Source organism: Nothobranchius furzeri, chromosome 6 (assembly GCF_043380555.1).
Source record: "Nothobranchius furzeri strain GRZ-AD chromosome 6, NfurGRZ-RIMD1, whole genome shotgun sequence".
Taxonomy (NCBI): domain Eukaryota; kingdom Metazoa; phylum Chordata; class Actinopteri; order Cyprinodontiformes; family Nothobranchiidae; genus Nothobranchius; species Nothobranchius furzeri.
This window is the reverse complement of record NC_091746.1, coordinates 34,012,040-34,038,303: the sequence shown is the minus strand read 5'-3', so window position 1 is coordinate 34,038,303 and position 26,264 is coordinate 34,012,040. Positions and strand designations below refer to the sequence as shown.

Genomic DNA, 26,264 nt, shown 5'->3' with positions numbered 1-26,264 from the left:
TAAAAGTAGTCAAGGTGTCTGCCTCACAGACTAAAGCTGGGAGCTGGTTCCACAGGAGAGGAGCCTGATAACTAAAAGATCTGCCTCCCATCCTAATTTTAGATATTCTGGGAACCACCAGTAAACCTGCAGTCTGATAGCGAAGTGCTCGGTTAGGAACGTATGGAACAATCAGATCACTGATGTATGATGGAGCTTGATTATTAAGAGCTTTATATGTGAGAAGAAGGATCTTAAAATCTATTCTAAATTTAACAGGTAGCCAATGTAGGGAAGCTAAGACAGGAGAGATATGATCTCTCTTTTTAATTCTCATCAGAACTCTAGCTGCAGCATTTTGGACAAGCTGAAGACTTTTAACTACATTCTGTGGACTTCCTGAGAGTAATGAATTACAGTAATCCCGTCTTGATGTAATAAATGCATGAACTAGTTTTTCAGCATCACTCCTGGAAAGGATGCTTCTAATCTTAGCAATATTCCAAAGGTGGAAAAAGGAAATCCTACAAACCTGTTTAACCTGGGATTTGAATGACATGTCCTGGTCAAAGATAACACCAAGGTTCCTTACTTTGTTCTTGGAAATAATGTAATGCCATTCAGGTCAGGTGATTGGCTAAGCAATTTCCTTTTCTGGATTTCTGGTCCAAAGATGAGAACTTCCATCTTGTCTTGATTTAAAAGCAAGAAGTTAAGAGTCATCCAATTTTTTATGTCCTCAAGACAAGCCCGTAATCTACCCAACCGATTAGGTTCATCAGGGTTAATGGATAAATATAACTGAGTATCGTCAGCATAACAGTGAAAGTTTATCCCATGCTGTCTAATGATTTTACCAATTGGGAGGATATATATAGTAAAAAGAATTGGTCCAAGCACTGAACCCTGTGGTACTCCACAAGTAATCCTGGAGTATGAAGAAAATTTGTCATGTACATTTACAAAATGAAATCTATCAGACAGGTAGGATTTAAACCAGCCTAGTGCTGTTCCTTTGATCCCTACAACATGTTCAAGCCTTTCTACAAGAACATTGTGATCAACTGTGTCAAAGACAGCACTGAGATCTAACAAGACTAGAACAGACACAAGATTCTTATCTGAAGCCATAGGAATATCATTTGTAACTCTCACTAACGCAGTTTCAGTGCTGTGATACTCTCTAAAACCAGACTGAAATTCCTCAAACAGATCATTAGTGTTTAAATGCTCACATACTTGGATGGCCACTATTTTCTCCAGGACTTTGGATAAAAATGGAAGGTTAGATATTGGTCTATAATTCATTGGGTCATCTGGATCCAGAGAAGGCTTCTTAAGTGAAGGTTTCATTACAGCAACCTTAAAATCCTGTGGTACATATCCATTTACTAAGGATAGATTGATTATATCTAGAATGGGGGCAGTAACCAAAGGAAATGCATCTTTAAATAATTTGGTTGGGATTGGATCTAAAATGCAAGTGGAAGGTTTAGATGAAGCTAATATTTTTGATAACTGAAAGCTCAACTGGATCAAAACGGTTCAAACACAGATGAGGTTCTACAGTTACCTCTGATGCTGCCTCACTTACTGAGGAAGAAGAAATTGCATTAGGGAGGATGCTAAAGATTTTGTTTCTAATAGAATTAATTTTACTTGTGAAAAATCCCATAAAGTCGTTACTGCTGAGGGCTAAGGGAATAGATGGTTCAGAGCTATGATTCTGTGTAAGTTTAGCAACTGTACTGAAAAGAAATTTAGGATTATGCTTATTCTCCTCAATTAGTGCTGAGAAATAAGCAGTTCTAGTTTGTCGAAGCTTATTTTTATAAAGCACAAGACTATTTTTCCAGGATAGGTAGGCCTCCTCATGGTGCGTAGAGCGCCATGTTCTCTCCAATTTTCTAGAGTTTTGTTTTAAAGCTCATAAATGAGAATTAAACCAGGGAGCCAACTTCCTGTCCCTAATTACCTTCTTTTTTAAAGGGGCAACATCATCTAATGCCACTCGTAAAGAGGAAGTAACATGATGAACTAAGGCATCAATTTGTGAGGGGCTAGAAATGAAAATATTGCCCTCTGCTACATGCCTCTGAGATGCTGAGGACAGTTAAGATGGAACAGTTGATTTAAAAGACGCAACAGCGTTGTCAGATAGAGACCGACTATAGTGAAATTTACTTTCATGTCTCGAGAACTCAGGTATAAAAAACTCAAAGGTTATCAGAAAGTGGTCCGAGAGGACTGGATTATGTGGAAAGATTGTTATTTCCTCACACTCTATGCCATAAGTCAGCACAAGGTCTAATGTATGATGGCAGGAGTGGGTGGAGCTATGTATTCTTTGAGTGAAACCAATTGAGTCTAAGATATTACTAAAGGCTACATTAAGGCAATCATTTTCATGTCCACATGAATGTTAAAATCCCCCACTACAATGACCTTATCAGTATTTAGCACCAAATCAGATAAAAAATCAGAGATCTGATCCAAAAACTCTGAGTAAGGGCCTGGTGGACGATATAAAACTACAAACAAGAGTGGCTTTACAGTTTTGCAATCTGGATTAGGAAAACTAAGAATAAGATGTTCGAACGAACTGTAGCTATTAATTGGTAAGGGACTGATTAATAAGTCTGAATGAAAAATGGTTGCTACTCCTCCTCCTCGCCCTGTACTTCGAGCAATATGATGATTTAAATAATTTGAAGGAGTCGACTCGTTTAAGCTAACATATTCCTCTTGCTGCAGCCAGGATTCTGTGAGAGAGAGCAAAGAGATCTGATTATCACAAAGCAAGTCATTAACTAACAAAGTCTTAGAAAAAATGGATCTAATGTTCAACAACCCACATTAATTTTTTCTAATTTTCTGCTCAGTTGAATTTGTTCTAATTTTGATGAGATTTCCATGATTTGCTTTATTAAGCCTGATATTTAATCTGTGTGATTTTGACCGTGGTCTCTATGGGGTAGTGGGTGGGTAACAGTACAGAAGCTGCAGAGGGGTGTGTTAAACTATGATTCTGCTTCCTGGTCTGCTTTCTTGCTACAACCAGTCATTCTGATTGATTAACCTGTCATTGAAACTCACAAAACATGGGTTTCTGGTGTGATGCCTTTAAAAAACAGCTTCTCCAGTTAACTAGCTAGTTGTGCGGGCATTTGCTGTCATGTATTGCAAAGTTCAACAGTTGGCAGCATTAGAAACTCCACAACATGGCAGAATTCCTACAGGCTTGTGTTAAAGTCCCATTAGTCAGCATCATCACACTCATACAACTAAACCACTGAAAAGGTTTGTAGAGATGTACAGAAGGTTATTTGTGGATACTTAAATAATGTGCAGGCTGGGCAATCTTCTGAATGAGCAGATGTTTGCTGGACTGTTTTATGGACAGGTGAATGGTTGTGAAAATCTACAATATAAATGTAACACAACTGTGAACGTGTTCTCAAAAATAAATGCAGCCTTAAAATGTTTTTGTGTGTTCATCAGGGCCGCACGTCCACTAAGAAGTCCACAGCAGACCCAGTGTGGAATGAGCAGATTGTCTTCACTGAGATGTTTCCGCCTTTGTGTCAGAGATTAAAGATTCAGGTGTGAACTGTTATAAAAAAGCAAAAAAAAAAAAAAAAAAAATTCAAATTAACAAAATTTTCCATAATTCTAGATACATCTCTTTGTAGGTCTGGGATGAAGGAAGCATGAATGATGTTGCCATAGGAACCCATTACTTTGATCTGAAACGTGTTTCCAATGAACAAGATGGTGACAAAGGTGAGGAGAACCTGGAGGTTGAACCTTGGCTCCTAGGGTATTCAGCTATAGGGTCAATAAATAATAACTAAAATAACAAGATCACAGACACAAGCAGCTGATAGAACCTTCCCCTTTTCTCAGATGATGTAGTTTAGAAATCAGTTTAGAAGACCTTCTGGTCACCTTCCTCTGAAGGTTAATCAAAGACCTCTTAATAGGAAGACACTCACTAAGAGGATGGGTGGGTGGATGGATGGATGGATAGATAGATTAGATAGATGATAGATAGATAGATAGATAGATAGATAGATAGATAGATAGATAGATAGATAGATAGATAGATAGATAGATGATAGATAGATAGATAGATAGATAGATAGATAGATAGATAGATAGATAGATAGATAGATAGATAGATAGATGATAGATAGATAGATAGATAGATAGATAGATAGATAGATAGATAGATAGATAGATAGATAGATAGATAGATAGATAGATAGATAGATAGATAGATAGATAGATAGATAGATAGATAGATGGATAGATAGATAGATGATAGATAGATAGATAGATAGATAGATAGATAGATAGATAGATAGATAGATAGATAGATAGATAGATAGATGATAGATAGATAGATAGATAGATAGATAGATAGATAGATAGATAGATAGATAGATAGATAGATAGATAGATGGATAGATAGATAGATAGATAGATAGATAGATAGATAGATAGATAGATAGATAGATGATAGATGATAGATAGATAGATGAATAGATAGATAGATAGATAGATAGATGATAGATAGATAGATAGATAGATAGATAGATAGATAGATAGATGATAGATAGATAGATAGATAGATAGATAGATAGATAGATAGATAGATAGATAGATAGATAGATAGATGATAGATAGATAGATAGATAGATAGATAGATAGATAGATAGATAGATAGATAGATAGATAGATAGATAGATAGATAGATAGATAGATAGATGGATGGATAGATAGATAGATAGATAGATAGATAGATAGATAGATAGATAGATAGATAGATAGATAGATAGATAGATAGATAGATAGATAGATAGATAGATAGATGATAGATGATAGATAGATAGATGAATAGATAGATAGATAGATAGATAGATGATAGATAGATAGATAGATAGATAGATAGATAGATAGATAGATAGATAGATAGATAGATAGATGATAGATAGATAGATAGATAGATAGATAGATAGATAGATAGATAGATAGATAGATAGATAGATAGATAGATAGATAGATGATAGATAGATAGATAGATAGATAGATAGATAGATAGATAGATAGATAGATAGATAGATAGATAGATAGATAGATAGATAGATAGATAGATAGATAGATAGATAGATAGATAGATAGATAGATAGATAGATAGATCGATAGATGGATAGATAGATAGAACCAAAGTGCTGTACAGGAGAGCGAAAGACTCACACACAACATCAAAGACAGCATAGGAGTAAAATATAAAGCTAAAAACATATAACACACATAAAAGCAAAGTATAAATTACATTAAAAGTTAACTAACCATAAAACAAGTAAAAGTACTAAGATGAGAAATAAAAGAGAAACAAGAAAAAACTAACTGAGCAACGTTAGGGAGCTAAAAAGTACTGAGGAATGTCACAAGTTGCTGCTAATAGAGAAGTGTCACACTGACATATAGTAGATGGATGGGTGGATCGGTGTGACATTGTTTTTCTTTGTCTGCAGGGTTTTTACCAACATTTGGCCCTGCTTGGGTCAACCTGTATGGCTCTGCAAGAAACTACACTTTGGGTGACGACACAGGAGAACTTAACGAAGGCATTGGCGAGGGCGTTTCCTACAGGTTCCTGATAAACCTTGACAGTTAAGTTTTACGAAAAGCTCATTGCTTTGATGCCAACCCAACCTGTGCTTTGTCAGGGGTCGAGTCTACTTGGAGCTGACAGTGGAGATCCTGTCAGGGGGGACAGGCTCAGAATCAAAGCTCAGCCAAATGATGAAACCTGCAAAAGACGCTAAAGCAGGCAAGGTGGCTGGGAAGGATGGGAAGACTCCTGCTGGTGGAGGAGGAAGTGTAGGAGGAGCAGCGGATGATGACAAAGGCAAATCTGGAGCTGCAGAAGTTTTGCCTGTGGAAGCCCCTCCTGTGGTAAGAAGAAACATAGAAAGTCGATGGGGTGGTTTGAAATGATGGAACTGAAGACTTCCAATTTTCCAAGAGAGTTTGAACTCACAATGACATTTTATGGTATTCTCATGTACCTTGGACTTAGTGATGTTTAGAGTAAGGCTAAGCGGTGAATGGTGCTGTTTGTGTGCAGCTGACTGAAGATGACTGTGAAAGCTTCCTGCTGTTTGGTGCTGTGTTTGAGGCCACGATGATTGACCGTAAGCTAGGAGACAAGCCCATCAGCTTCGAGTTCTCCCTGGGTTCGTCACATTGGCTTCTTTACTTGGCTGTTAACACAGTTGCCATTCACAACATAGAAATCACATTAACCTTAATAAAAACAAATGTATTGTGCCTCCTCCTGTGTTCCTATCATTGACAACTAACCCTCTATCTTTAGGTAACTATGGTAATGTTCTGGAGTCTTCAACCCAACCTTATGCTATTAGTCCTGCTGTTACCCGGAGGAAAATAGGCCTGGACATTCCAGACACCACCGATGTGTTTGGCACCTCCCCCTCAGGCTCCTTCTCCATCAGCACACCCCTCCTCTCACCCAGAGAGCCTTCAGACCCAAGTGTGATAGCTAAATCTGTCACTCCTCCAGAGAGACCTCACATTGTTGAAGGGAACAGGTTGAGTCACTATTGATGATCTGTTTTTATACCCTCGTCAATCCTGTTTTAGTTCTGGTGATAAATGATTTCACCAATTTAGGGTTTTGCTCTTTTGCTCTAGTGTTTTGTAATTAAGGTGTGTAAATGTATGTGTGTGTTTGTGTCTGTCAATATATCTAGACATTACATGCATCTACCCCTGGAGAAGAAGAAGCCATGTTTTAACGTGTTGAGTTACTGGGAGGACAGAACCTACCGTCTGTACAACTCTAACATGCTGGAGAATATAGCTGTACTCTTTGTGAGCACACCCACACGCCCACACACATGCACTCACACATTAAAGCAACACAGGGTCGACAGTGGAAATCAAAACTTCTTATTATTAAAAAGAAGACTCAGGCAGAACCACAACTAGGGTGCTCTGGTGGGATAAAAGAGACGAAGCATTTGATCATGCGGAAGCTGTGGTAACATCTGGTTTAACATTATTATCAGACGACATTGACACATTCTAACTTTACCTGGAGACATGTATTCAGGGTGTTTCTGTCTCCCTATGGGTTTCCTCGGTGTCACACATAGAAATGCTGACCTAGGGGTGAAATTGGACTCAGCCTTGTCATTTGAGGCACAGATAAATGCAGTTAAAATAGTTAGCTTTTTTCAACTTCGTCAGCTGTCAAGAATTAAGTCGATGCTCTCAAAGAGAGACTTGGAGATTGCAATGTGCTCTTTTGTTATCTCTCGACTCGATTATTGTAATTCGCTCTATGCTGGTCAAGCAGTCTGTAATAATAAGCTGCAGATGGTGCAAAACACCACAGCCACATTCATTCTTGGGCTGAGGAAAGCCTAATTTATACTTCTCCGTCAGCTCCATGAGGGAGACACACCAGACTTCTCTGTCTCCTGGGAAGTGTTGCAAAGCAACTCCATGCCAGGACAACAGAGGGGGTAGCGCTGTTTTGGGGTATCCTGTCATGTATCCGGTCCAAGATAGTGCATTTACTACAGTGTTCATATTGTAATTTTGTATTTCAGAGACTGTTTAATGTGGATAAATTCGTCTGTCATTCTCATCCACCGCTTTATGCCTTTGTCACCTCTAAACCCACGTTTCCCATAATTTCAGTCCATGAATAAAATGCTTGCTGCAAATATTTTCACTCCTCCAGTCACGGGTGAATAAAACATTCATATTTTTATAGTTTTTCCGAGAGGTATTCTTCAAGCTTTTCCATGTCTGCCGCTAAAAGTCTTCGGCTTTCTTTATGTTTTTGAGGGGGATATAGCGGCGCTGTTGACGACAGCGGAGTCCTGACCAATCTCAAGCTTGGATTCTCCGTCTCGTTGGATGGATGTTTAGAAAAGTGGGCTCGACTCTGTCCGTCCTTGTGAGCCTGCTGGAGAACCCTCTTAAGGACGGATGATGGTGTTGTGTGTCTCCGCACCAACGCAGACACAGTTGTATAAAATAGGCTGAAGTGGGACCTTTGGTCCTGAATGACCTGCAATGGTATCCTGTAAAACAGTGGGTTGCAGTTAGGGTGCTGGCCCTCGTCTTTCATGCTCTTGCGGAAACTGCCCCGCCTCACATCATGGAGCTATAAAACCAACACACCCAAGGTGTCAAAATATGACACGTGTGACCAAGCCCCAATATATGACGATTTGGGACGCCCCAGCACGTCAGGAGACGACGATCAGGGACAACCAGCTGACGCAGCGTCCCAGAGCATCGGTATCCGACGCCGGTGGTGAGACGGACATTAGAACTCTTTGTGAACTACTTAACCTTCCCCTCACCCCAATCCTAACCTTAAGGTCACAGTTTATGTACCTTAAGGTTAGGATTGGGTTGAGGGGAAGGTTAAATAGTTGAATAATGTCCATGTGACCGCGCGCGTCAAACAGTGATGCCAGCGGAGCCACGTGATCCAGCGTGTCCCTGATCGTCATCTCCTGACGCGCTGGGGTGTCCCAAATCGTCATATATTGAGGCTTGGTCACACGCGTCATATTTTGACGCCTTGGGTGTGAGAATGGGTTGATAAAACTGATATGCTCCTGAACGTTCCCCCCGCTCAAACGACAAAGACTAGTTGATTGTTCAAAGGTCTAAACACAAGTCACAGGGAGAAAGAGCATTCTTGGTTTAGGTGCCTAAACTGTGAATTCGTAATGTCACCACATAATCGCCTCTCCCCTAACATAGCTGCTACTTACCAAATGACCAGATGTATGGTGGTTTTTTCTCTTGTGGGAAGGATTTGAAGTTTGCTGAACTTACAGCCCTTTTCCCTCAGTTTTCTTCGTGTCTGGTTCAATGACGTCACTTTCATGAAGCACATTTGTAGTCCTGGACTCATTTTCACACAAAACCTAAAATAGCGTTTCTCCCCATTTGGAAATAAGCACATTTGTTGCAACAAAAAACTTCTTTAAAATTCACAGACATCAGATGTGAAATCCGTGGAACAGAACAAGCAGAATTAGTAAATAGCGTTTTTAGCCCCATTTACTTGCATTCATTTTTTTTGTTCTTCTGAGGTCCCATGGTTCAGAAGTAGATGGGCATGACTTAGACTCCCTGTATTACAGATCTATTTGAGCTTCTAATGGTCCAGCAGTTTATTTACCATTGGCAGTTCTCTGAGTTCTTAGCTGAGAAGGGTTTTGGCCTGCTATTTAGATGCAACAGGTACATCTGTCTTATTTGTCTTTCTGTTACAATATGTCATGTTTGTTTGTTTTACACGTGCTTTAGGTGTTTTTAGGCAAGGCAGCTTTATTTTTATAGCACACTTGAAACACAAAGGCAATTCAAAGTGCTTTACAGAAGCAAAAATAGCAGACACAATAAATCAAACAAAGAAATGTAGATGTTATTTCAGATTCAAAAATCAGATAAAAGACATAGTCAAAGGGTAGCAGTTACAGTACATAAAGTGCAGCATAACAAACATTTATTCGAAGGCTGATGAATACATGAAGGTTTTTAATTTTGATTTAAAAGTTTCTAGATTTGGGGCACATTTGAGTTCATGAGGAAGCTGATTCCATCTGTGTGCAGCATACTAGCTAAAAGCAGCTTCACCCTGTTTGGTTCTGACCCGAGGTTCTACCAGCTGATTGTTTCCCGAGCCTTGCTGGGTGTATATACAGGTAGGAGATCTGACATGTATTTAGGCCCAATGTCATTGAGATTTTTAGACTAGTAGATGTACTTTGAAGTTGATTCTGTAGTTTACTGGTAACCAGTGTAGATATTCAAGAACAGGAGTGATGTGCTCGGTTCTTTTGGTTCTCGTTAAGACTCTAGCAGCAGCATTCTGAAAAAGCTACATTTGTTTTACAGATGTTTTGGGAAGACCAGTTAGAAGACCATTGCAATAGTTCAGCCCGCTGGAGATCAACACATGACTCAGTTTCTCTAGTCTTGTCTTATCTTGACATGAGACCCCTGAGTCTTGCTAAGTGATGGAGATGATAAAACGCTGATTTAGTTATAGCTTTAATGTGACCAATGAAGTTCAAGTCTGAATCAATTGTAACACTGAGATTTCTAACCTTTTTCTTTATTCCTTTGGAGCAAAGTTGAAAAATAGCTTCCGCCCTATCCTTCCTATTTCCAAAGACAATAACTTCAGTCTTGCCTTTGTTTAACTAACGGTAACTTGATTCTTGATTGTATCCAGTTATTAACAGTGTTGGGCAAGTTACTTCAAAACTGTAATGCATTATTTATTACTTGTTACTCTCATTTTAAAGTAATTCATTACATTACAATGTTACTGATTTAAAAACGTAAGACATTACACTACTTTTGCATTACTTTAAGTTACTTTCACCAATACAACTTCAATATGAATCTGGTAAACTGACACTCAGTGAGCTCATGACATACATGTGGAAAGTGATGTGGTGTCTGAGCTAGGATTGCTGTTAAAACAGTCAGATAAAATAACAGTGCTTTAAAATGATTGTTTATTGAATAAAAGCAACAACAATCTGTACTCTCAGCACGCTGCCATCTTATATTAACTGAGCAGGGAGTGAGGTGGTGGGGGCCCCAAGCCTAAATTTGCATTGGTCCCCAAATGCCTTGATACGGCCCTGGATGTGGGACTGACTTCTGGGGTGATCTGATTCTTTCACATGTATAAATATTAAATGCTTATATATTATTGCTTTTCACTGGTAAAAATGTGTATTGGGGATAAATCTACCTACTTTTTTTCTTTTCAAGCACTTTGTTTTGTTTTCTTGATTTTATTTGAATAATTTCCACCTTTCTCTCTCTAACCTTCCTGCATGCTGCATGTTTTCTCCATCTTCCAGAAAAACTGTTTCCAAGATTTCCTACTTTCTAACTAATCAGCCAAAGGGATCTGCCGAACGCAAAAAAAAAAAAAAGAAAAAAGAAAAAAAAAGCTTAATATGCGTTGCACTCCAGCAGCAATGAGTTGAAATCACCGGGGCACAGATTATGAACTCAGCTGAAAAGTACATGAAGTACCAGAGAATATGGGCTGATATAAACGATCGCAAATTAATTTGTTTTGGTGGAGCGATTTTGTGAATATAACAGCGGCCGCACGCAGGAGGCAGCTGGAGCATTCGAGCCATTACCGCTGCGTCCTCTCTGCTCATAGAATACCCGCAAAGCTGAGTCCATAAATGACGTCATATATGTAGATACTGGATCTTTGTTCAGGATTCCCGCAACTAGAATTTTTAGGAAACCCACATCTTGATTCTGGGTTTAAAATGCATTGTAATTACCGCATTACTGACAATTGAACTGAGTAAATATTACCATTTTCTTTCCCTATAATGCCTTACATTACCACATTACAGCAAAAAGCAATGGATTACAGTAATTAATTACTTTTGTACCACAGTACTCCCAACACTGGTTATTAACTTGCTCTAGGCACTGACAGATTGAGTCTAGGGACCAGATTTTCGGCCTACTTGTCTTTTTATCTGATTTCAGTCATTGCATAAGTTTTATTCATAAGACACTATCTTATTACTTCATGTTCAGTTATGATTTCTGTGCATAGTTGGTATTCAGTGCTTTAACAAGACAAGACAGCTTTATTTATGTAGCACATTTTCTACACAAAGGCACCTCAATGTGCTTTGAGTAGCCTTGCCTGGTGGCAGTAAATGGCTTTACAAATAAAGTAAATGAAAATAAATCCTGGAAGGGAGAAGGTGAGTCAGAAGTTTAAATGTGATCAACTCGACACTCATCCTGTATGCAGCTCAATTTGCTTATTTAATTTATTTAACCTTTAACCAACCAGAAGAGTCAACTGAGAGCTCATTCTCATTTACAACGACGACCTGGCCGTAATGAATTAATGTGAATGTCAAATGAACGTGTGCTGTCAAGCCAGATACCCAAATATTTATAAGAACTGACAAGTTGTAGTTCTGTACCATCCAGGGAAACAATACTAGGGTGACTAGTTGATTGTGGTAAGTTATAGTTGAAGATTATGAACTTTGTGTTTAAATGAAGATGAAGGTTTGAGAAAGCGTGTTGAAGACAATTAAAGTTATGCCACAAGGAGGACAAAGCTGCATTCAAAGAAGAACTGCATGCATATAAAATGGTGTCGTCCGCATATAAATGTATATGAGAACTGTCAACGGCATGAAAAATTTTATTAATATAGATTTTGAATAAGGTTGGGCCAGTATCGACCCTTGAGGAATGCCCATAGATAGAGGTAGAGGAGCAGATCGGTAACCCTCTGTTCTCACTAATTGCGTATGGCCTAAGTTATAACTTCTAAACCATGCCACAGATGCTAGAGAAAGTCCTATATGTTTGAGCCTGCTAAGTAAGATGTTATGGTTTACAGAGTCAAAGGCTTTAGCCAAGTCCACAAACACACCTACACAACATTCCTTGTTGTCAATGGCACTTATGATGTAATTTAGCACTTTAAGTGTTGCAGAGACATCCTTGGCCAGTTCTGAAGCCGGACCTCATGGGGGTAAGAATACTGCTGGATTCCAGATAGTGAGTTAGCTGATTGTTGACTAACTTTTCAATGGCTTTAGAGAGGCAAGGCAAGATAGAGATAGGCCTATAACAGCTTAGGTCTGAATGATCTCCCCCTTTAAAAAGTAGAGTAACAGATGCAAATTTCCAGTCCTACAGAAACGCACCAGTTTGTATGGACAGATTAAATAGATGGATAATAGGTGCAGCAATAACACATGCTGCTATTTTCAGAAAGAAACGGTCAAGAGTATCCAGTCCGGCTGATTTATGAGGATCCTAACCTGAGTAACTCGTCAAGTACCTCATATACCTCAAACAGTTCAATGGTAAAAAGGTAAATGGCTTGTATTTGATGTAGCACTTTCTAGAATCCAGGAATCCCCCAAGGCACTTTACAGCACAATCAGTCATTCACCCATTTACACACACATTCTCACCCTGGTGGTGATGAGCTACATTGTTGTCACAGCTGCCCTGGGGTACACTGACAGAGGCGAGTCTGCCATACACAGGCGCCACTGGTCCCTGCGACCACCACCAGCAGGCGGGTTAAGTGTCTTGCCCAAGGACACAACAACAGCAACAGACTGAGCGGGTCTCAGACCTACAACCTTTGGATTTTGGGGCGAGCAGTTAACTCCGGTGCTACCGTCGCCTCATGAGAGATGAATGGAGAAACAGGAGTTAGTTGCTGAGAGGGAATCATTGCATATAGATGTGTCTTGGTCAGAGACCCCAGAGATGGGTAAAGCTGTTGCAAAGGCATGACCAGACTTGATTATTGAAGGAATTTACCATTTTAATTTTATCTGAGACAGCAATAATAATGTGTTGAAAAGCCTAAAAGGCAATGGACATTTGCTAACTATACATCAGTTGTAAATGTAAGCAGGTATTACATTCACATTTATGAATACTTTATCACCTGTAATATTTTTACGCTCTGCAGGAGGAGGGGGTGTCTGGTGCAGCTGAGCTTCATAGGAAGATGGAGCCGGCAGCCGGGCCAACACTCAGAACTGTTCTCAGAGATTTTTGCTTGGATGCCAGGTAATCTTTGCTGTTTTGTGTATTCAATTTTGTGTTTTAAGTTTTTACTAGTAGTTTTAGTTTATTCAGACATTTAGTGTTTCAGCACCATGGACAGCACACATGGTAAACACTAGACTGTTTCATCCATCCATCTTGAGCTCATCAGTTTATATTGGACACTGTCTTCTAACACACCGCATGGCCAATCCTGTAAACAGGATCTAGTAGCTTCATCACTCACCATGGGGAGTGAGTTGTGTGATGTATGTTCATGGTTAAAGTGTGTTCAAACTCATGAATGGGAAAATTAATCAAGCTAAAAAATTGGAGAAAAAGGTTTCTGAAAATGATTACTATTCAGCTAATTGCTAATAAAATTGTGAACTTATTAAACTTTGATATCAGTTAAATGCAGTAAAGCTGAAAAGATTGAAAATGAATGATAAAAAGTAATTCATGCTTGAAAAGCATAAAAGCTCATGATGTTGGTTAAAATTATGGATGCACCAATGTAAAATTGTTGGGCCGATACCAATATCTAATTCTAATATTGCTGTTATGGCCAATAACAATATTTGCATATATATATAGTGTGTATTTATGTTTTTATTTACATACACACCGCACACATTTATGCTTCTGAAATGATTACCATCATTGTCACATGGCTAATTACACATCACCCCCTTACCCTCTGAAACAGATACACAAATGGAAACAAGATGGAAAAAAGTTTGGTTGTTAATGTTGGCCCATCTTCTGCGCCTCTTGAGGGGGGCAGGGACTTTTCTGGTTGCAGTCTCCCTGGGTCACAGCTCCTGGAGCTCTGAGACTTGGAGATCCCTCTGTCTCCTACACATCTTTGGGGGGCAGCTCTGTGGCCCCTCACACTTTCTATTAGATGCTCCCATGGAGAAACCTTACATATACAAGCGCGGGTACGCACACATGTGCTCACATGGTGCTCTCATAAGTATGGACTTGGGCACGTTCAACACATGTCTTGAGGCTGTGGTTGGCACTAAATGCACTGTGATTTATTATCGTTTGATTGTTCAGTAAAACAATGTTGATCTAATATTTCCAGGTTGACGCAGTGATTGCTTGCTCCTGTTGTATTGTTGTGTGTTTTTTCTTTTTTTCTCCTTCTGCAGGTCTAGAAGCAGACTCTTAATCAACATTGATTGTTTATTTTTGTGGAACATGCGTGATATTCAGTCTCCAAGGAAATCATGCAATGACAAAGGTTCCACCTTGCTTGAAATGCAAGCTGTGATTAAATGCGTGAATTTGTTTTAACTCTCAATTTTTCTGATTGATTAATCATAATTAACGCGTAAAAGTCCCACCCCTAATATTTACCTATTTACTGTGTACAACTCATCTTCGCTTGTCATCTAGAATCTTCTGCCATTCTTACTTCATTCTTACACATTGCTCCTTTAATGCAGTTGTTTGTCTTTTTCTCTGATTCATTCTCCTGTTTCTTACTAATGTTTTCTGTTGAGTCCGTTAATAAAAAGAAAAAGTAAAAGAAAATTAGGAAAAACAAAGAACACAAATGAAAATTTAAAAGCATCCAATAAGCTGACCTCCTGCAGTTGGAGTAATCCTCAATAAAACTGTTTATTGTTTTCTGCAGGAATTTTATTGCAGCCGCTGAGGCCAAGTTGAAGACTGAGCTGAAGAGCAGCAACCTGACGCAGCTAGACAAGAAGCGTCTGACGATGTGCAAACAGGAGCTGGTGGGATGAACACACTCATCCAACACACAGTACCAACATTCAGTTAGGCATCCTTCTACACAGGAAGCAGTGGCAACAGAGCATTATGTACTTGGGTTTGGCTCTGTGATGTGCAGTTGGAGTGATGTTATCTATCATGAAGGGGATGTAAAACATCCTAAAATATGAATTACTAATTTGTCAGAAACATTTGTGCAAATGTTCAGGAAAAACTGAAGTATGACAAGAGGAAAGAAAGGAAAAACCAAAAAGAGACATAAGACAAACACTGAGGTGGATAAATTAACACTGGAGCTAGATAACTGCAAAAAACGGTCAGAAGATTTCACGGCACAATCAGCCAGGATGAGAAAACCTTTAACCAGTTCAGTCAGTGGTTTGTATCTGCTGAATTTAAACAGAGAAAAATGCACCAGGAGAAACACTGCACGTGTTTTTTGTGAAGAGGCTTTCACCAGAAGAACTCTAAGGAGATCATCAAGGAGAAGAACTGCAATTACATGTAGCCATTCCATTACAGACATTACAGCATCATGTAGGTGTTATATAAGGATGCACAAATGAGACAAGAGGCTTCAAAATTAAACAGGGAGGGCAGATTCTCAAAACAAACTCAGAAGGAAGTGACAATGGAGGTTTAACTGTACTCGAGTATGGCTTGGACTGTAGAAGTGATGAAGTGGTGATATCTTCCTGTGTCTGACAAAACCTTTTTCACGCTTTGTATTCAAGTATTCTTTACTCTGGACCCTTACTCCAATTCACAGAAGAAGAAAAACATTGTACAGATAAGATAAAATGAAATGAGCACAATATGACATGCTAAAGCTCACTGAAGTTCACTGAATCTTTCTCAGTGGGTTAAGGGTCCTACACATGTGAAGGGACACACTCTTGACATGGTTCTTTCCTCTGGTCTTCAGTCCATTAATTTGGACATGCTGAGGCCTGTTTTTTCAGACCACTCTCCGATTTTATGTAATCTTAGTGTTCCGTCTCGGCAGGTCCCAGCTTCTCTTCCTGAGAGGCGCAGTCGTGCCATAAATCCTGCTAAGGTGGCGAGATTCAGTGAGAGCTTTGGTCTAGCAGGACAGGATCTTCTCTTAGCCCACCTCCCTGTTGAAGAGTTTATTACTCGTTTTGACACGCTATGCACATCCGTTTGGAATGATGTTGCTCCCTTTAAGATTAGGAAAGGAGGGCATAGGGCAGAGCCGTGGATGTCTGATGAGACCCAGGCCTCCAGGCAGGCCTGCAGGAGAGCTGAGCGAAAGTGGAAGCAAGACAAACTTCACGTGTCCTATGAAATTTATAAAAAGTCACTTTTTGATTACCAGGAAGTGGTACGACAGGCTAGGATCAGATACTATGCCAACATTGTGGAATCAAATTCTCATGACCCACGCACTCTTTTTAAGGTAATTGATTCAGTACTGGAAACTGCAACTTCTGCCTCCAGGTCCACGGCTGCGTTGGCCGGGACATGTGAAGATTTTCTTCACTACTTTGTGGACAAGATAGCGATGATTCGGGCTGCTACTGTAGGTCGCACTCCTGTTTTCGTGGAGCCTATGCCACTTAGGGCAAACCTGCCAGCCTTCCAGACTATATCTATGACAGAGCTAGAGGAACTCATTTCTAGGCAAAAACCTTCTGGTTCCCCTTATGATGCTCTTCCCCCAAGGATGCTTAAGGAGCCTTTTTCTGTTCTGGCCCCTTATATACTGTTTATCTTAAATACCAGTCTGGCCTCTTGTCTGGTTCCCCTTACCTTTAAGAGGGCTGTTGTACGACCACTGCTGAAAAAGAAGGGGTTGGAGGAGGCTGTGTTGGCCAATTACAGACCTATCTCACATCTGCCTTACTTATCTAAGCTGCTTGAGAGGGTTGTAAATTTACAGCTGGTTGCATTTTTAGACACTAACGAACTCTGGGAGATCTTTTCAGAGCAGGTCACAGTACTGAGACTGCACTTTTAATGGTTCTTAATGATGTTTTTTTTAGCTTGTGATGGGGGGTTGCTCTCATTCTTTTGATGTTAGATTTGTCTGCGGCCTTTGACACGGTCGATCATGACATACTTTTGGATCGGCTACAACATTGGGCGGGAATTACCGTTGCAGCCCTACAATGGCTACATTCCTACTTATCTGACAGGAGTTTTTGTGTCAGTGTAGGTGAAACCTCCTCGACCTGGAAGGGACTCAAGTGGGGTGTGCCACAGGGGTCTGTACTGGGTCCGCTTCTTTTGCCATCTACTTACTACCGTTGGGGAATCTTCTTCGGCGGTTCGGCATGCATTTTCATTTTTATGCTGACGACTGTCAGATCTACCTCCCCCTTCAGCGAGGGGTCGATGGGTCAATGTCAAAGCTTGTAGATGCCTTAGAGGATGTGCGCTCCTGGATGGATACAAACTTTTTACATTTGAATGACGCTAAGATTGAAGTAATTGTACTCAGCCCTGGCATGTCTACACGCCCATGCAATGCTGTGAATCTGGGCCCTTTAGCATCCAACATGAAGACCACCATCAGAAATTTGGGAGTGCAACTGGACTCAGCCCTAAAATTCGATGCGCAAATCAACCAGGTTGTACAATCATGTTTTTTTAACTTACGCCGACTAGCCAGAATTAAGCCCCTGCTGTCCAGAGTACATCTAGAGACTGTCACACATGCTTTTGTTCTTTCAAGGCTCGACTACTGCAAAGCACTGTATGCCGGCCTTGGTCAGGGTGCGGTAGCACGCTTGCAGTTAGTTCAAAACTCAGCCGCTAGGTTCGTGACAAGCCCTAGGCGCAGGGAGCATATCACCCCTGTGTTGGCATCCCTTCATTGGCTGCAAAATTCAAGGTCTTGGTGCTGGCATACAGGGCCTTACATGGAACTGCTCCAGCATATCTTGGAAACCTTTTGCTTCGGCATGCCCCCTCGCGGGCACTTCGCTCAGCCGGCAGGGAGCTGTTGATCGTTCCACGCACTAAGTGCAGGTCACGGGGGGACCGTGCTTTCTCTGTGTTGGCACCTGCACTTTGGAACCAGTTGCCTTTGGTGGTGCGTCAGTCACCCTCATTGGGGGTTTTTAAGACTCGCCTTAAGGCCCATTTTTTTGTCAAGGCTTTTCAGGTTTAGCAAATTTTACCCAGTTTCAATGCCCTGGCCTCTTAATCTTTTTCTGGATTTTATTTTTTGCTTTTATTCTCCTCTTTTAATTGATTTTATGCTGGTTTTACGATTGTTATATTTTATTCTGATGGTTTTATGTTTTTATTGTGTTGTGTTCAGCACCTTGGGCATCTGCATTGTTCGCAGAAGGGGCTTTATAAATAAATGAAATGAAATGAAATAAAGCACAAGAGACGAGTAATCATGAAGAACAGAAACAAGAAACAATAATAACAGTAGTGTGAAAATAAAGTATAATTATAGTAACTCCCTAATCTAAAAAATAAAAAAGACTGTTATACCAGTGTTTCCACATCTTTGACTGGAGGTAACAGGTACTGGTTAGAATTAAAACAATCACATTTTTAGAATTGTCCGGCCTACAAAAAATATATATCGATACAATTTCTGAAGACAGCTTGTAGGGTGCTCATCTTTGCATTTACTAAAGTCTCACTTGCACTTGTCCATCTAGGCTTCCTTAGAATCAAATGCAGAGCATCATTATAGGCAACCTACAGCCTAAGCATACTACATTTCTTATAGTTAGTCCATAGTTGGGCTGTGTACAGTGGTGTACAGTAAGACTTAAAGTTATCTTTACTTTATCAGAACAAGACCCAAACTTATTGTTTTATGCATTATGTGTTTTACTATTTTTACTAATTCATTTTTATAACCTATTTTTCTTTCTGCCAGAAAAAAGTAAGAAATGAATTTCTCTTCTTGCATTAGCAGTTTGTAAAAATAAAAGAAAATCTGTTTGATAAAAGTACATCTTTACTGTGGTAAAAATATTAAGACACGGATAAAAACTTAAAGGTTGAATATGGAACACGAACACCAAAGCGACAGCTAGTGTGGAGGTTGTAGTTGCAACAATAGAATAAGGTTTCCAGCTGTCGGGATACCAGGTTTGCTGTTGATACGTGACTTTTTTTATTTGGGTCCATCTGTTGTAGGCTTCACCTACACTAACTCTGGTTTTAGATCTTCTACGATCACACTTCTTCTGAGAAGGATAAGGACATCTTCTGGGCTCAGAAACAGCTACTTGACTTGCTAAGTCCACCATTTTCTACTGTGCCAGCCTCACCATGCTGAGGAACCCGCAATGGTGCCCTCTATTGGCTGGTAGATGTAAACATAAACCCAATGTCGTGCCCGTCAAATATATATTTGATTATTTTTGAAATATAGCTTTTAAAGGAAAATACTGTACCTTCATTCTGCACACTTCTAAATGTCCTGTGAAGCTTTTTATTAAATTTTTTCACATTCAACCTTTAAGATTTACATTTAAACCTTTGAGGACTGACCTAAGCTAGTTTCTAGTTTGGTCATAAATATTCACAGCAATTCCTGATTAGTTCATGCTGATGACAGTTATGAAAATAAATCCTAGTAAATGTGTTGTAAACATCCAGGTTGCATTTGTGTTGCAGGAGGGTATGATAGGAGAGGCCAAGTCATTGACAGAGAGACGAAGAAAAGCTGGTGGAGTAAAAGAAATGCTGCAGGAAGCTACAAAGATAATGCAGAAACTCAGGTTCCTTGTGGAAGAGGTGATAAGACTGTAGGGAGTTAGGATGGATTCAGTTCATTTTCTACATCTTCGTTTCTTCTTTTACCCTGCAGCCCCAGCACATGGTACCAGACATGTTTGTGTGGTTGCTAAGCAACAACAAACGAGTAGCTTACGCCAGGGTTCGAACCCGCGACCTGCTGTACTCTGGCAACCAGGAATCCCGAGGGGTTCTCTGTGGGAAAGTAGTAACCTTGTTCTTAAAGGTACACACACACACACACACACACACACACACACACACACACACACACACACACACACACACACACACACACACACTAATATGTGCATTTCATGAATGTGTGTGTGTGTGTGTGTGTGTGTGTGTGTGCAGCCTCCAGGAAAGCGTGCTGCAGCATTGACGGTTCAGGCCAAGCTAGACGTGTATCTGTGGTTTGGATCTTGTTCAGACTCCTCCCACATGCTGGATGACCTACCTGCAGGATACACACCAAACGAGGGGGGTGCTGATGCCAGCAGCCCCCCTTCACACCTGGTCTGCACAGGTGAGGAAGAAGCTGTGGCCCTGGACCTTGGTGAACCCTTTCGTTTATCAGCTTTTAGCTTTAATTGTTCGAACACAAACCATCTGGAGGCTGATTCTGGCTTCTTGTGACTCTGAAAAATGATGAGGCCAAACTGAAATGAACAGAAGATGCTGTTTTTGTACAACTCAAATTTCGTCTTTTAAAGTCAACAACATTTAACCAAAAACGACAAGTTGAGTTCACTGAAAAAGAGTGACTAAACAAAAATGGACATTCCGTGTCCATTTGGATAGTTTCGTTATTCCCGCCCTTTGATTGGAGTCAAAGAGTCACCTAACAAGTCACGCTGAGCCAGACGTGTGTTTTTTTGTGTCTGTTGTCAGGCTGGAGGCCTGTTACTGTGTCATCCCAATAAAACCTAAGAAAAACTGCTCTAATATTTTTTATTTATTCAACAACATTTGTCATTAATAAACTAAGTTTTAAAATACTTAAGTAATGAAGTTTCTTCTGTAGCTTTTGTAGCCTGATTTTGCTTTATGGGTAAATATTGTTATTCCAGATCCAGCTGCATTTGTAAATACCCTGAAAGTTGGTTTACAATTTTTATTTTCTTTTATTCAGTGTTGAAACCATTAATAACTGTTTATAATGTTACTTAGTTTTCCCCTAGTTTAGCTGGGTCGAAAAACTCCAGCAGATATCAAAAACAGATTTATGAAAACATGACAGGAAGGCTGGAGCACTCGTGTGAGAAAACCTTTTTAAGAGGTGTGAGCACCAAAGAAAAATGCGATTGTTTCGACACTTCTTGTATCTTCATCAGAGTAACTTTTACTCTAAGTTACTCTGACAGCCTTCCTGCCACAGTTATTCAGATTGTTCACTGGACGTTGAGCACCGATTTGAGAGCTGATGACACGTAGAGCCTTCTGTTTTATGAAGATTTATGAAAACCATTTGTGATTGTGTGGTTAAAAGCACATTTCAATGTAAGACCAGTGTTCTCTTCTGGGTACAAGTCACAGTTCCAAAGGAACTTGTCCTGGTGGCAGTAGACAGGGAACTCCACATCTGTGAATGCAAGGCCAATATGGCAAGTTGAGGAAATGTTCTGTTATTCTTTGTGTTTGCAGAGCACCACCACTTTCAGCTGCGCTGCCACGTGTATCAGGCTCGCGGTCTGATAGCTGCAGACAACACGGGCCTGTCAGACCCATTCGCCCGAGTCACGTTCCTCTCACACAGCCTAACCACGAATGTAAGTGTGGGCCAACCTGACAAGTGTGTCTGTTCTTCAGGTATTGGTTAAAAATACAAAATGACTGATGAGAAGAGTGCAGGGAAACTAAAGAACCTCTTACGGTACAGCAGCGTTTTCTTCATTTGGATGTTGATTGTTCCTCAAGGGGGTCAACACATTCTCACACCCTAAACGTTGAAAAATGACGCGGTGTGACCAAGCGTTTGTTTCCGATGCGTTGAGAGCTCCTGCACGTCGAGAGGCGACTCACTGTGCCAGAGCATCGTTTTCCGACGCCCGCGGTAAAACGGAGATTTCACCGACATTTCACCTCTAACCTCTAGCAATTTAACCGACCCTCACTAAGTTTTCTTTCATAAATCCCAACGTTTGCGTGGAAAGCTGCTTTCACAGTTTTCCAACCCGGTTTTGTGCGTAAGCAAGCTTGATAAATGAGGCCCCTGCTCCTGTGCAACACGTGATCACGTGATCAAATGGGCAGCACCAAATATTTTACAGAAGTCAAGAGCATTCCCTGAAAGTACAAAATAGTAGTTTTTGCAAAAATATGTTGCCATGGCAACTCAAAAATCTAAAAAAGGTAAAAGCACACTTTCCCGACTGAGCGGGTCGATTTGATGTATGATTTATGGGGGTACATACTTCCGTTTGAGCCAAATTCACATATAAATAATAATAATAATAATAATAATAATAAAGAGACCATTTGGTCAGTGCATAACACTAAGGCCCCTGCCTGTTCGGCAGTCCTCTTAACAAGAGCCATGGACTAAAGGCAGAGACTGAGACCAGAGAACGAGACCTGCAGCAGATAAAAGCGAGTCTTCAAACAGTGACACAAGTCAGGGGCTAATGACAGAGACCTCAGCTAGTAAGAACAAATACCTGAAATAGAGACTAGAGGTGGGGAGTTGAACTAGAGATTAGGGACAGAGACAAGAGTCAAACACAAAGACAAGAAACTTATCAGAGACTAGAAACTGAAACAAGAGATGATGTGACAGATCTGAGTCACAGCCTAGAGTCAGAAAACAGAGAGGAGACAGAGACTAGAGACAGGGACTGCAAACAATGCTGGAGTCTAGTGAGGAAGATGAGTCAGATACAGTTCCTGTCCTTATTTCATGCGCTGTCCTAAGTTTATTGTTTTGCTTGTGTTGTCAGATAATCAGTCAGACCCTGAGTCCAACATGGAACCAGTGCTTGTTAATGAGCCGCATCCTGTTGAGTGGAGACCTGCAGTTCATCCAGAAGGAGCCCCCGCGTGTCGTCATCGAGGTGTACGATGATGACGCTCTGGTAACGCCAGCTGTAGACCCATGGTGCAATCCAGTCGTCACAGTTTAGATTATGGCTGATGTTTCTGAACTCCACCTAATGTGTCCAGGGTAAAGCTGAGTACCTGGGAGCCACTGTGGCAGTCCCTGGTGTGCATCTGACCTCTGAACCCTACATCCCCCCCACCCTGCAGTATAGTCCACTTCACTATGGAAGCCAGTCAGGAGGAGACCTACTTGCTGCATTTGAACTTCTCCAGGTCAGTCAGTCTCACCTCGGCATCTACACAACTGCAAGATGGAGTTCTAATACAAGTCTTGCGCAGATCCCCAAGTCTGGCCATTCGAGTCTACCGGCTTTAGAGGAAGAGGAAGGAGGCATCTACACAGTTCCTGCCAACATCAGGCCTGTTCTCAGCACCTACAGACTGGAGGTTTGACAACCTGAAGGGAAGTTAGTGAAAGTAATGATTCTGGTATTAAAAGTGCTTTTCTTTTGGTTTCCCCACAAGGTGTTGTTCTGGGGTTTGAGGGAGCTGAGGAAGGTTCAGCTTCTGTCTGTTGACCGACCACAGGTGAGAAAACATTACATGGAAGAGTTCATGGCGAGTTCAGGGTTGTGACCAGTTATTATAAAGTATAATAGCCGGGCCCACTAGAGCCTGAAACACCTGGATTTCTCTGTTTTTCAGGTGTTTATAGAGTGTGCAGGTAAAACTTTGCGGTCCTCCGTCATTCAAAAGTACAAGTCCAACCCAAACTTCACTACGCTGGTAGACTCCATGGAGCTGGTAAAGTGAACACACTCCAAACAAAAACACGAATCTCACTAATAACAATCCAAATGTAGGGGCTAGATAAAAGAACACATCTTACTTTCATCAATGGCAGCTTTCAACATCAGTAGAATAATTATCAAGTATTAAAATAAAGTTCAGGTAATCCCACTTTGTTGGTCATCTAGGTCAGGGGTTCCCAAATAGGGGGTCCCCACAAAATCACAGCGGGTCCCCACAATTTTGTCTTTGCTGAGATTGTGAGGTTAGCAAGAACTTATTTGTAAAAATTACATTTTTAAACTCCCAATAACACACTCTACAGTATAATCAGAACTCCATATATAATTTATAACCGTGTGTCCGTATAGAGATGGTAAATGATCACATTTAACGTGTGTACGCATGTAGGAGTTGGGGCTAGGGGTCCTGGCTTGTCTTGGACATGAGCAAGGGGGTCCTAAAAAAAAAAAGAAATTGGGAACCCCTGATCTAGCTCATTCAGAACCTGGTTCTTCAGCACGGGTGTATTTGTTCTCTACTCTTCTCCAGGAGCTTCCGGAGAACGAACACCTCCATCCTCCTCTCAGTATCACGGTAGTCGACTGGCGGGCCTTCGGCCGCAGCACGCTGGTTGGAAACCACATCATCAACAATCTCAAAGCTTTCAAGTCCACTCCACCTCCAGCCCCACCTCCAACCGACCGAACACAGAGACCAACTCAGGTCACGGAGGCCGGACCAGCTCCAACCACAGAGCCTCCGGTCTCTGAAGGTAAAGCATGTGTGAGATGTCACGTTGTTACCAGCTCTCCAAAAATGTGTTCAAACATCAGAACTATTAAACGTTCCACGGGCAAAAACAATTCTTCAACAGTTTTGACCTGTTTTATTCTCTCTCACTGTTAGAACAAAGTAAGTGTGATATCCTTCTCTGTTGCCTTTTGTGGAGCAGGTCCATCACACAGCACTGCAGGAACTAGTTCTGCAGTGGCAGTGACCAATCAGGACTTCCTCGTCACTGTGGAGGAGGAAGCTCCAGCTCCTGCTCCATCTTCACCTCCAGCTCAGCCAGAACCCAGGAAGAAAAGGGTAAAACAGACTTTTATAAAAACATGTCAGTAGCTATCGTCACTCTTCACACAGTCCTCACTCTGTTCGTCTTTTTCACACAGGAGATCAGCGCCAAAAGCACCCGTCGTTCCACCAAGAGGAGGCGGCGGACCATTGCTGATGAGTCAGCAGAGTCCGTCATCGACTGGTGGTCCAAATACTACGCGTCTGTGGAGAAGCAGGTAACTTTCAAAGCTGTCTTAAAGGACTGGACAGGTGTCAGTCCAAACCTAAAAGCTGTGCTGTTTCTGTGTTTCAGGCAAAGCTGAAGGACATCTCTCAGTTACCCTTCATCTCTGAGAAAGGCAAGCAGCTCTCATGTATCCTGAGAGGGAGTTAAAGCTCCCTGAAGGTCAATGATCAGTAAAAAGGGTTATCAGACACCACCAAGGAGGGATTCTGCTCCATGGAAGCATCTTGATCTATTTCTAACTGTTAATGAAATGGTCTTAGTCAATACTTTTCCAGGTTTCATGGCGTTGTAATGTCGCCCACTAGTCACTGATTCAGTTCCCTGACCAGTGGACCATTTAAATATAAAAAGCTCGTGAACTGGTTTCAACTGTCGGCAACAGAAATGAGGGATTAAACCATGAGGACGTTGTTATCAGCAACCAGTGAAATACAGGATCTCCATTCTGTGTAAAACCAGTCAAAGACAGCTGTAGATGACATCATCAGGCCTTCAGGAGCGTTTTAGACCCCAGAGAGCAAGTTTACAAAACACTGGTGAAATTATTGCATCTTTAACATTGTTTCTTTCTTCTTACTAGTTTAAAAAATATATAATTTCAAAACAAAAAGACTGTTTATACCTCGCAGATCAAGAATCTCCTAATGGAATCATCCAGTTAGTTTTAAAATACTGATTTAATAATATTCAAATAAATTGGAATATTTATTGTCACTTCTAATCTTTTTTCTTAATTTATTTTAACCGTTCTCAATTTTGGGGGGTAATTTGTATTTTAAGGCTCTTTTCCTTTAGTTATACAAATAATTGATATTATGTCAGATGTAAAATTACATTTGACTTTAGATCTGAGCCAATAATAATGACAACACTCTTTGTTTATGGCAGATGAATACAAATACTATCAGCTTCTGTCTGCTGATCTACTACAGGTGAGAGAAAGTTACAAGGAGGCCTCACCTTCCTAATCTGGATTATACAGAAACATAGCGAGGGTGTCACTGGTGTGTCT

The 26,264-nt window shown here is 40.7% G+C and overlaps 1 protein-coding gene across 10 annotated transcripts in view; it reads left to right on the top strand.

Annotated features, from left to right (window-relative positions):
• The window catches only part of fer1l6 (fer-1 like family member 6), a 52,876-nt gene that overhangs the window by 18,814 nt on the left and 7,798 nt on the right, over nucleotides 1–26,264 (top strand). For 4 of the 10 annotated variants that reach the window (XR_008564455.2, XM_054747177.2, XM_054747171.2 and 1 more), the window contains 21 exons: nucleotides 3,481–3,582; nucleotides 3,672–3,762; nucleotides 5,520–5,637; nucleotides 5,715–5,943; nucleotides 6,116–6,224; nucleotides 6,365–6,599; nucleotides 6,762–6,882; nucleotides 13,559–13,659; nucleotides 15,284–15,386; nucleotides 19,999–20,118; nucleotides 20,192–20,344; nucleotides 20,476–20,647; nucleotides 21,766–21,890; nucleotides 23,058–23,192; nucleotides 23,281–23,604; nucleotides 23,683–23,745; nucleotides 23,863–23,961; nucleotides 24,499–24,721; nucleotides 24,902–25,038; nucleotides 25,122–25,241; nucleotides 25,319–25,379. Coding sequence is in view for 9 of the 10 variants with exons in the window: in XM_054747177.2 (XP_054603152.2) it covers nucleotides 3,481–3,582; nucleotides 3,672–3,762; nucleotides 5,520–5,637; nucleotides 5,715–5,943; nucleotides 6,116–6,224; nucleotides 6,365–6,599; nucleotides 6,762–6,882; nucleotides 13,559–13,659; nucleotides 15,284–15,386; nucleotides 19,999–20,118; nucleotides 20,192–20,344; nucleotides 20,476–20,647; nucleotides 21,766–21,890; nucleotides 23,058–23,192; nucleotides 23,281–23,604; nucleotides 23,683–23,745; nucleotides 23,863–23,961; nucleotides 24,499–24,721; nucleotides 24,902–25,038; nucleotides 25,122–25,241; nucleotides 25,319–25,379 (2,941 nt within the window). In the remaining variant the exon portion in view is untranslated. Of the gene's footprint in view, nucleotides 1–3,480; nucleotides 3,583–3,655; nucleotides 3,763–5,519; nucleotides 5,638–5,714; nucleotides 5,944–6,115; nucleotides 6,225–6,364; nucleotides 6,600–6,761; nucleotides 6,883–13,558; nucleotides 13,660–15,283; nucleotides 15,387–19,998; nucleotides 20,119–20,191; nucleotides 20,345–20,475; nucleotides 20,648–21,765; nucleotides 21,891–23,057; nucleotides 23,193–23,280; nucleotides 23,605–23,682; nucleotides 23,746–23,862; nucleotides 23,962–24,498; nucleotides 24,722–24,901; nucleotides 25,039–25,121; nucleotides 25,242–25,318; nucleotides 25,380–26,264 lie in introns of those variants that run through there. The other 6 variants (XM_054747176.2, XM_054747178.2, XM_054747174.2 and 3 more) reach the window with 4 other exon arrangements.